Source organism: Camelus dromedarius, chromosome 2 (assembly GCF_036321535.1).
Source record: "Camelus dromedarius isolate mCamDro1 chromosome 2, mCamDro1.pat, whole genome shotgun sequence".
NCBI lineage: Eukaryota > Metazoa > Chordata > Mammalia > Artiodactyla > Camelidae > Camelus > Camelus dromedarius.
Genome location: NC_087437.1, coordinates 122,452,685 through 122,463,975, shown reverse-complemented (window position 1 = coordinate 122,463,975; position 11,291 = coordinate 122,452,685). Strand labels below are relative to the sequence as shown.

The following is an 11,291-nucleotide window of genomic DNA, read 5'->3' as shown; positions in this document are numbered from 1 at the left end:
CAGGTGCTCATGAAGCTGCCAGGGCCCTGAGCACCCAAACCCACTTGAAAAGCAAAGACGGCACTCACACACTTCCCGACCTCCAACCTGCTACAAAGCGGCCGTGTTCTGAGGAGGGATGCACGGACACCAGGACAGGCCCCCAGGCCGCAGCGGGCTCACCAGCGTCTCCTTGTCTCTCTGCCACCTCCTCCACTTGTGCGCGTCCGCTCTGCTGGGCCTCAGCTCCGCTCCTGTCCTCGCGGCCTTGCGTCCTTCCTGCTCTGCCCGTCCCGCGTGCGGCTGCTCTAACTCTGCCTGGCCCCGCGCAGGCCTCTCCCGCTCTCTCTCCAGGGTCTGCAGGGCCTCCACGGTGGGCCTCGGCACGGCACTTACCTCCTGCTCCCTCTCGGCCTCCTTGGCCCGCCGCCGGGCTGTGTCCAGCGCCACCTCCAGCTCCCGCACGCGGGCCCCCTGGCTCTTCAGCTTCTGCAGCAGCGCCTGGTGCGCCTGCTTCTCCTGCGCCCGCCGGCTCAGCCGTTCGGTCAAGAGGCGCTCATGGTGCAAGGCCTCCGACAACTCCCGTGCCCGGCCCTGCTCGGCCTCCAGGCTCCGCTGCAGCTCAGAGAGGTGGCCGCGCTCCTGGGCCAGCAGCGCCTCGCAGCGCGAGGTCTCGATCTGCAGCTCCTTCCGGAGGTTGTCCTTTGCCGTCTGCTCGTGCTCCAGGGCGACACACAGCTGGTTACTATGAGCAAACTGCTTCTCCAAAGACGTTCTTAGCTCCTGTGTCATGCACGGAAAGACAGATCAGAAGAATTAAATCAAGGGCAAAAGTGTCTAAACAGTTTTCCTGCCCACGTCTGTTTGTGCCCCCAACCCAGCAGGTAAACGTTTGGACGTGATCCCTTGGGTGGCTGAGAGGAGTGTGTTGGCCCCCGACTGTGGGAACCAAGGGCCGGAATGGTAAACAAATTCTAAAAAGCTGCAGACTCAGAGGTGAGAAGGCTGGTTAGCCAAGGATGGGTAAGATCCCCAGAGGGAGGGCAACCTAAAACAGGAACAGCCGCCTGAGTCCAAGAAGAACGTTGTAAAGCAGCCGTTTCTCATACATTCCGCCCTGATAAGCTGTAAGGCTCACTGGTGCCAACATGAACATGATTTACCAAAACAAAGGGTCTTCTGACCTTGAGCCAGACGCTGCCTGTCAACTATTTCCTTTGTCATTCTTCTTTGCTATATAAGACCGTGCAACTTAATAAAGCTTCAGAGTAGCCATCAGCTCTCTCCACATAGCAGTGTATATGTGTACATGGTATCGCGACACCGACAGAGTATGTGTGTGGCTCCTCCTGTGACTCTGCCTGCCTTGTTTGCGGTCAAGGCACTTCTGACAGCAGCGTACACGTCCGGGTTCATCTCCCTGCCCTCAGCCACAACACCCAGGACTCAGTCATACTCGCCCCCCTGTGTCAACCGCAGCTCTGTGCTGGTAAACGGCAGCCTCGCCCTAACCACTGACGGTGGTCAGCTTGTCCAGGACCATAAAAGACCACCAGATATGGCCACTATGGCTGCCACACAAGGCACCACTGCACACAAGGCACCGCCGCACACACAGCCTCTGCCACAATGCTCTGATGCTGCGTCCACCTTGCAGAAGCAAATGTGCGGAGGTGGTGGGAACTGTGAGCAGCCATGCCGTCCGTCACCAAAGAGACACTCTGTGACCTGAAGGTGTGGCCCCCTCACCACCCCGAAGCCTCATCCACGGGCAGGACCACTGGCTGCAAGCCTCACCTCCAGGGTCTTGGCGCTCTGGCCCTCCCTCTGCAGGTACTGCAGCCGCTCCTCCTCCAGCCGGCTCTGCAGGGCCTGCCCCTTCACCCGCTCGCCCTCCAGCTGCTGCAGTGCGTTCGCCAGGTCCTTCTCCTTACTGTCCAGCACCGACCTGTGTGGGGACAGCACTCTCAGAGGGACATGCGCCAGCACCCGAAGCTCTCAGGCAGGGAAGGCAGGCCCTGCCACCTCCTGGCCCAAGTGCTCAGCCCTCCACGAGCACGTGGGAACAGAATGGTCCCCTCCAAACACGGCAGGAGCCATGCGAGTTCCACTGCTCCTCCTGAGGAGTGGAAGCCAGGGTGGGTAGAGGTGGCGAGGGCAGGCCAGTCAGTGTGGACACACCTCAGCTGGAGGACCTCCTTCTGCACATCGTTGAGGGACCGTAGCAGCCTTTCGTTGTCCTGTTTGCACTCGCACAGCTCGGACTTTAGGTCCCTGACCGCACTCTGTTCCACCACCAGCAGCTTCCGAACATGATTTGCTTTCTCCTGCTCTTCGTTCAGGGTTTTCTGCAGATCGCTCGCTATACACTTTTCCTGCTCAACCTTATAGGCCAGTAACTCAACTGAAAAAGAGATTAAATGTGAAACATCATTATTCAGGAGGCCACAGTGAGCTGCAAATGACTTAACAAAATTAAAAGCAGACCAAGGGGACAGGATGTAATCATTTCGGGAGACCATGAAGTTTCCATGACCCAGAAGCGTTGATTCTGCTGAGAGAGGACATGTGGGACACACGCCCTCTGCTCACACCCCCGTAAGCCTTGCCCTCGTGGCTGGTGAGGAGCAAAGAGACACAGGGGCAGAGAGTGGGCAGGACATCCTCCAGCCTCGCAGGCCTTGCAGGTGCAACGCAGCCCCCCGGGTGTGGTCTCCCAGAGGCAGAGTTTGGAGGTGGGCCGAAAAGGACCTGACCAGGAAAGGCTGCTCAGACCCAACCCTGCCTGGTGCACGGAGAACAGATGCAACCATCCCTGTAGTCACCCCGAAACCCACCTTACCCACCACTCCTACATTGCCTGCCTCCCACCAGGCTTCACTGGAGAACTCTCCCAAAACCAAGGAGGAAATAATCCCATTTTTACAGAGTCCTGTGGAGAACACAGGGGCAGAGACACGGGTCCTCCAGGAGGCTGGCATCCCCCTGACACCAAAACCAGGACCGCCATGAACAAAATGCCAAAGACTAGCAAATCAAGCCCAGAAACATGCAGCATGAGGCTCCAGGCTGGGGTCGTGGCTGGAACGCAGGCCGCCCCAGGACAGAAACGGCCTGTCACCCAGCACTCGGGAGCCCCGCGAGCAGTGACGAGAACGGGAAGTAGACGGGGAAGAAGAATAAAGTAAAGTACTCTCTGCTCACAGACGTGTCTGTGTGAAAACCCCAGAGTCTAAATAAAACGCAGAAACTTGCAACAGGACCCTCAAGCCTCATGTGAGCTTGAGACCCTCATGCAAGTGGCCCTGTGGCGCCCCCAGCGCCGGCCCTGATCGGCACGTGTCCTGTGCTCTGGGGCCTAGGGAGCCCGAGGGCCGCGCGCACCCTGCCTCCGCAGCTGGTGCTCCCGCCGGCTCCCGCGGGCCTCTGTGTTGGTCAGTGCCACGCACAGCTGCTGCAGCTTCTCTTGGTTCTGCAGGTGCGTCATCCGCAGCTGGGCGCGCAGAGCCTGGATCTCTGACAGCAGGCGGCTCCTGTCCGACAGGTGAAGGTGCTCCAAGGACTTCTCCTGCAGCCCCCCCTGCAGATGGGGCGGGGAGGGGAGCGGTCAGGGGACATCACAGACATGGCAGGAGAAGGAGGTCCCAAGGGCTGCGGGGCCAGGCAAGAGCAGCCCCTGCTCTGCAAACTCAAGCTCCCAGCATCACTGCCACAGCTCACGGGTCTCAGTCTAGTCCTCGACCAGGGCAAGAGCAGGCTCGCAGGAAGACATGTGTGACAACTGTGTGGCACGGAACGTGGGCACAGTGGCCCTAGGACCCTCAGATTGCCCCTAGCACCTTGGTCTCACTTCCTGGGCCTGGTCAATGCCCGGCATCTGGACTCCAGTGCCCTCTCAGTGCAGACCCTCCAACCCTCAGACCCCAGGCTCAGCGCTCACAAGCCAGGGCTGGGCCGCCTGGAATTGGCCTTTTGCTTTCAAGGGAAGGCCAGTTATTTCCAGAACAGAATGAGGCTGTGAAAGAGGGTCAATCTATAAAGCTTTCCACTTCACGGAATTCACACATAAAAACGCAGCATTATCCTTAGACTGAAGCAGGGTCTGCCCCTCAATCTCCACCACGTTCTAAGGTCAGGTGAAACATGGGAACCAAAGCTCCCATCACCCTCTGTTAGGGGTGGGGGGCTCCGGGGGTCGAGGCTAGCTCACCTGCTCCTGGACCACCTTCTCCAGCCTCTCCAACAGCGTGCTGCAGCCCCCAACGTCCGAACCACAGAGTCGGGGCCGCAGCTCAACTTTCAGCATCTCTCGCTCTTTTTCAAAGGCTTCCTGGACAACCTGCAGAAATTCTCCCCTCCAATCGAGGCCCAGGTCAGAAGGTTCCTAAAGTATCAGAACAAGGAGCTCGGTGTTCCTACATACGCGTCCTGCAGATCTGACAGAACCTACCCCGACTGAAGAGGGTGCACAAGTGCCCAGGACCAGCTGGGGCACGAGGAGCCAGGGCTGCCCTCGAGGGAGGTGAGACGGGGCAACCCCCACCTAACTGTGCACCAGCCCCGGTCCAGGAGAGGCCAGGGCCCTGGGTGGCAGCAGGGCGTTTGCAGGCGTGTGTGCCGTGCAGGCCGTGAGCGGGCTGGCTGCCCTTTGCCCTCTGCACCCAGCCTGTGCTGCCCACCCCCCGCCCCTGAAGATCGAAGGCCGGCCTTGGGGTCTGGCCCACTGTTCCCTCCGCCCCGTGGCCTGTTGGCTCCCCTTGTGCGGCTTCAGTACCCAGCCATGACCTCTGTGCTGGCCCTCAGCTGCAGCGTGGACACTGAGACCCTGTGGCCTCAGGCCCGGCCTGCATGCCCATCTCCCCATCCCATCCCTTCCCCGCAGCCTCTCCTGCCCTAACAAGGCCTGGAAGGTGCCGGCATGTGGCTGGAGCCTAGAGAACACAAGTGAGGGGGTGGCTGGCTGGGACACGGCCTCGCTGCCGCCGCTGACCCACCTCTCGTTGCCTTATTCCCACCCTGTGGCCAAGCAGAGCCCTCAAGCTGGCCCAGCCCACTGCTCTTCTTTTACCCAGAATGCCTGTACCTTCTCTCCCTTTTGGGGTGCTGGGGTGGGGTGCCCCCTCAGAGGCGCTGCTGCCTCCAGCAGCCCCCGGCACCCCTGTGGGAGGCGCTCGAGGGGGGTGCTGGGCTCGCCCCTGCTCAGGACGCTGGGCGGTCCACGGCACTTGGACAGGGCCAGGATGTGGTGGCTCTCATCACACACCATCTGCAGCAGGGCCTGGAGTGGACAAACACCGCAGGAATAAGGAAAAGTGGCCGGACCCTCTTCTCCACCACTGCCCCACTGTCACCAGGCTGCCAGTGCGGCTTCTGCACCAGACACCAGAGTCCACTGCTCTATCTGTGAGGTCACCACTGTCAGAGACGAGTAACCGGATCTGAACGAGTCATTTCTGTGTGAGCTGCTCCAACGACAGCCCCCACAATTCAGCCGCCCCACCCACTCCCTCACCGCAGACACTCAGTTTAGGGACGTTCAGGGCCTTGGGCCAAATTGCACAAACAGGTCAGTAGGATGCCGGGCACCTCTCTGGCTCTCCTGGGACCACAGCTCCACACCAGGAGGTGCCTTGGGGGAGGGCACCAGCAGACAGCACTGGGCCAGCTACTGACCATGCCAGCCTGCCTGTGCCCCCGTCCCCGCCACAGGGCCTCGACGGGCACACCGGCCATCTGTCCCTCCCAAGGAGGCTGAGAGAAGGCAGCTTCTCTACCCAGAGCTGTCCCCCCAAGAAGCTGGTGCCGGACCCACACAGAGTTCAAAGTACTGGCGCCCGGCCTCACTCCACGTGCAGGCACAGGTTCACACAAAGGGCACGGCAGGGAGCCATGTGGGGAACATGGCACTAGCAACCAAGGGGCCTACAACCAAGGACCAGTAAACTAGAGATTTATCTCTAATGGTGCGACCAGAAAAGTGAGACATTAACATAAAAGTGCTGGACACCAAACTATGCATCTTGTGTTCTGTGCAAGCAGCTATCTTTAACAATCTAGGACAACTTCACTTTATAAACAAGGCATGTGACATGAAACGATGCGAGTCACAGCCCCTGGGGAAGGAGAGAGGCGGGCAAAGCAGCGGGACACCCACCACCCCTGCCCCGTGCGGCTGCCAGGGCTGTCCGTCCAGAGAGGCCGACGAGACAGCATGACAGCCGCTGCCCTGGCTGCAGCCAACCAGCCACTTTCTACATGGGAACCCTTCCTGGATTGCAGCACGAAAAGAAATGCATCCCAGAAAGAACAGCCGTGATGAGTGAGGTCCTCCGCCCTCGCCAGCCAGGAGTACAGCCGCCCACGGGCCCCGTCCTGCGGCTCTGAGAACCAGCATGGAACAGCACCCCCAGCCGGTGCTGGCCGGGCGTGGGGACCACAGGCACAGCACTGGGCTGAGAGGACCGAGGCACCTCCACTCTCAGGACCATGGCGTCCCATGGAGGGGCTGCACCGCCGTGGCCTCCGTGGGCAGTCTCGTGGATCCGCCCGTCACCCAGTGCCCCGCCTGCTCCAGCTGACACTCTTCCCGGCGTGGGGCCCCTCACACATGTAGGACCTGCACCTGTGTCCCCGACTTAGAGGCGGCTAGGGCTGCGACCACACAGGGCCCCCGGGACCTGGCCCTGCGGCCGCACCCCACTAGGAACTACCTGGCTGGACGGGCGGCTTCCCTCACGGCGGCGGGCAGGCGGCTTCAGTCCACAACAGGGTTGACACTTAAAATCAACCAAGGAAACCCCTAGTCCACAAAAGCCTGGGGAACGTGGGGAACACAGGAGGCCAGCCACCTGCCCAGGTGCCAGCGCCTGACTTCCCTCCGCCGCCTCCTCGTGGCTGCTCAGGAAAGGGTGCCCGGGCTTTGCTGGGTTCTCCCTTCCAATCACTAAGCATCAGGTGGTAAAGATCAAGGCCTGAGCATAAACACTCAACCTTTTCCCCAGAAAATTAGGAATTCTAGTGTTAGGTTGGAGATGCCAGCAGAAATGCGTCTTTAATGTTTTATGTCATATAAAAAATTGAGAAATGCAAAAAAAAAAGCTAGAAAACATTACTGCAATTTCAATTCTTAAAGGAATAAAAACAGTTTCATGTTTTGAATACAATTTCAGACAAGATTTTACTTAACATCAAAACTGTTTCCTTCGGGAATACTTTGACACCCAGATAGGACACAACAGAGGTGTATTACCATTTACCTAATCAGTCAAGCTTACGTCACTGGTTTTGCCATAAAAAGTATGCAGTAGTGGAGAGAGAAGAAAACCTAAGAAAAGCTTCCCAAACACTCTGCCTTCTGGGGGTAGAGGCGCTAAGTGACCTGACTGTGACCGTTCTGCAACTGACACACGTGTCAGATCATCACAGTGCACACCTTAAACCCCTCCACTCTCACATGTGCATTCGAGCTGGGAAAAGTTTCAATTCTGTCTCCACGTTAAACCCCCAGATGCCGAGAGAGAACCCCGGAGAGAACCAGCTAGGAGGGCGTGTGCAGGGCGCAGCAGGCCAGCAGCCCCGCGGGACGGCTGAGGCTGACGTCTGGGCTTCCAGGAAAAGGGAAGCCGGGGCCCCGGTCTCTCCCGCCACCCCAAGGACAGTGGTCGGGAACATACAGGTGACATCTCGGGAGTGACCTGGGCCACCCGGAAACCTCTGCATGTGCACCACTAAGTGTGAACACTGAGCCGAGCCCAGGCTGAGACGCCCACCAGAACCACCCCGCCTGCCGTACAGGCCGAGGAAGAAACCGCGCCTGTTTCGGGCTCTGGATGAGACAGAAGCACCTCTTCTGTGCCTCAGGCTCCGACTTGGCCCACGCCCCCATGTCTGCAGGATAAGGCCCCTCCCCACCTCTACAGGTGCCCAGGGTCGGGGGGCAGCCCTGGCACAAGAACCCCTGGGTCATCTCCGGAAAGGCTGAAGGTCAATCCTCAAAACCAAACAAATCACAACTGCTTCCCAAGACAGGGTCATGTGTTCAGATGCCAGAGGGGGCCCTCACCGCCCATCCCATGCCCCTCAGCCGTTACCTTCACTTGCTTTGGATGGACCTCCTTCTTCACAGTGACCAGTGACCGTCGGAACCCTCTGGGGGCAGGAGGGGCCGCAGGACCAGCAGTGGGAGCTCCTAGTCTTCCTGAGCCGTGGGCTAGCATCTCTCCAGACCCCGAGCCAGCACCTAGAGGCACAGTAAAGGCAGGGGAGAGGATCGCAGCTCTGGGGGGCTGCTTGGGGTGAGGCCAGGCCCCCAAACGCCCAGGAGAGCCACGGGGGCTCCTCTCACCAGAGAAGACATCCAAGGAGCCCCAAGACGGTGAGAGTACTTCACAAAAACGTAAGATGAGAACTACACACGTTAAGTAAGAAAACATGCAATCTGCACGTTTGATACGTGAACATCCACAATCTGAACATAAACCTTCAGGGAACTCGGCTCATTTTCACACAGACGCAGGGTCCAGGCCGACGCCCTGGGAGCCAGCACCGCCACGGTGGCGAGGGGGCCCCATGAGACACATGCACACCAACCCGTCTGCTGCAAATAGAAGGGCCACCGCTTGTGGGGTCCACGCCGCACGGGGCCCCGGCCCAAGCGCCCCGCCAGGCACCTGGCCTGCCCTCACCAGTGTCCACCCCACAAGGGACACCTGGACACTTGGTGCCATCTGGTGCTCATTTCTGTAACAGGCACTGACGGGGCAGTGGGCAGAAACTCAGTGAGACCTGTGGACCGGACGTCACAAAACACACGGTGACCCTCCCAGGAGGGGACTGATAACAGGTCAAGTGACGCTCAGTGCACAGACCCAGAGGCAGACAGACGTGGGGGGAGAGGCAGAGGGGAGGAGGCGCAGGCAGACACGCCAGGTTACCACGGGTTGGTAGGGCAGGGGCGCTCCCCCTGGTCTACATGCCACAGCTGCAGAAGTAAAACTGTGACTGACTCACTTTTTTCAGCACTTTCTCCTTCTAACCCCAAAGGAGGTGATCTTGACTTTTCTTGAAAATCAAGAGATGTTACGATAAAATCTTCAACATCTTTCTCCTGTTCAAATAGGGAGATTTGTAAATGGTCATAAAATAATAACTTATTATGTCACAGAGTTCAACTTGCCAGCTGGAAACTAAGATCTGAGGCTGTCATCTTCCCACACAGAACCCAAACCCAAAAAGCGTTCAAAGCTGGTGGACATGAGGTTAAACGCTCATAATTTAATCAAATTCATCCACATTTCTCTAGGAATATGTTAAAGAAGTTACTGGCAAATATTTCATATTTTAAAGTCGTGCCTGCTGCAGGAGCACACAGACAAAAGAAGGAAGCATGTGGGAATGAATGGTCGTATATGGACCCCTTAAATTACACAAACCGCATAATTTACCTGCCACTTTATCTAATCCAAGATACACAAAGTCTCAAAATTATGTCAGAGAAAATATAATCCAGCCCAAAAAAAATAAATGGAAGTGTTCCTGAAGTTAATTAGACTATATGTTGAACTCACTAAATATGAACTGCAACTGAAAATAAATCTAAAAAGACACGTTCTAGACCAAGAACCCTACGCAGAACACACGTAAAGATGTGTTTATGATTATACTTCCCATGAGTCAGGAAATGTGGGTCTGCTGTGAATTTCCGAGTAAGGCTAATGCATTTCAAGTGTTCTTAAGAACAACTGAAGTGCTCTATGTTCCTATCACAGTCGGTTTGGGTTCGTCCTGCAGGATGCTGACCATCCCACACCTGCTGACCAAGGGACTGCCAGATGCCCACCCAGGCCTGGCCACCAGGCCACATCAGGAGGTGAACCAACAATGGCTGCAGCTGTGACCCTGCCGGCCAGCCCCGCGGGAACATGCTGGGGCCTTGGGCGTCCCCTGGACCCGAGCCAGGACAGCACCCAGGAGACCACTTACCACAGCCCCTCGCTGAGCATGGTGGTCAGTAGAGGGAGTCCTGTCTGCAGCCAGTGGAGACTCCGCCCACCTAGGGGCCATTCCTGCTGTGGACTCGCCCGGGTAACAAAGCAGCCCTGACTGGTCGGCCTGGAGCAGTGAGGTGCCCGTCCCGTCCCATAGGGAGGTGTCCAGGCTACGCTGGCTCAGGGCATCCGAGCAGGGTGTCAGGGGCAGGCTGGGCATGGGCTCAAGGGTGGAGTCCTTCCTGGCGACCTCAGGGGAGCTCCAGGAGGCCAGGTCCATTGTCCTGAGCCCGAGCTTCAAGGGCTCGGGCCCCTCGGCGTGGGCGGGGTCCGGGAGGCATCTGAGCGAGCCCACCTGGGAGCAGAGCGACCCTTCCTGTGCAGCAACCTGCTCTACCGTGGGCGCATCCAGCATCCCACTTCTCAGCCACGAACCCTGACTTCCAACCGCGTCAACTAGATCCCAGGTGGTTGTATCGACACTAAACGCATCGACGGGAGGTGAGCTGCCAGTTTCTTCACTGTTACTGGAACCATCACTCAAACTATTTTCTAGAACATGTGAAGACGCCAGTGCCTGCTGAGATGTAAAGCCCTTCGTCTCGACGTCGACGTCTGGGAAGCTCATGGAATGCACCAGACGGCTCAGCTTCTCCTGAAGTTGTCTCGCCTGAGCTATGAGATCAGCTTTCCGAAGCTGACAACCTTCCAGTAGTTCGCCTTTATCCTGCAGGTAAAAAAGGACACACACACAGTGGAATAACGAAATTGCACTCTGCCACGTCTGTCTGTCTGTCTGTCTGTCTGTCTGTCTGTCACTTATGAGCCAATTTCAGGGTCTGAGCAAGTAAGGATGAGAGTCCATGATGAGCCCTCGGGTCCCTCTAGACTCCTACAATTTCCAGTTTTGTTTCTGTTTTGTTTTAATTCCCCTGAACCCCTGCCCAGCCTGCCCCTGACACCCTGCTCAGATGCCGAGCCGGGATCCTAGAGAGATGGCAGAGCAGGAAGCACCAGGAATCCCTCTCCCCACCTGGACAACCCGCACTGGCAGAACTGTCCGATACAACCATCCTGCCAGTCTGGGGTCTGTCAAAGACTTGCAACCCCCAAGGGGAAGACTTGGAGGTAAGCTGCTCTCAGCACTTGGCAGGGAAACAGCTACCTACCCCTCCATCGAAGGGCCCAGCAGGAATGATGCCTGTGTCCCTGGAGTACCTGCAGGGCCTAGGGTGGGCAAAAAGGACCATGTCCTCCAAAAACTGGGAATCTGTGCTCTGACTGCTGCTTCTGGTCACAGGGGTGCAGACAAAGAGGCAGGAGGCC

General features: G+C 57.9%; 1 protein-coding gene across 1 annotated transcript in view; it reads right to left on the bottom strand.

Annotated features, from left to right (window-relative positions):
- Positions 1–90: 90 nt before the first annotated feature.
- Positions 91–11,291, bottom strand: part of PCNT (pericentrin) — a 64,922-nt gene continuing 53,721 nt past the window's right edge. Inside the window, exons 24-31 of the mRNA XM_064477240.1 lie at positions 10,031–10,692; positions 8,070–8,127; positions 5,063–5,257; positions 4,190–4,363; positions 3,364–3,559; positions 2,161–2,383; positions 1,777–1,927; positions 91–762 (exon numbers count right to left, since the gene is read on the bottom strand). Coding sequence (XP_064333310.1) covers positions 91–762; positions 1,777–1,927; positions 2,161–2,383; positions 3,364–3,559; positions 4,190–4,363; positions 5,063–5,257; positions 8,070–8,127; positions 10,031–10,692 — 2,331 coding nt within the window. The remainder of the gene's footprint in view (positions 763–1,776; positions 1,928–2,160; positions 2,384–3,363; positions 3,560–4,189; positions 4,364–5,062; positions 5,258–8,069; positions 8,128–10,030; positions 10,693–11,291) is intronic.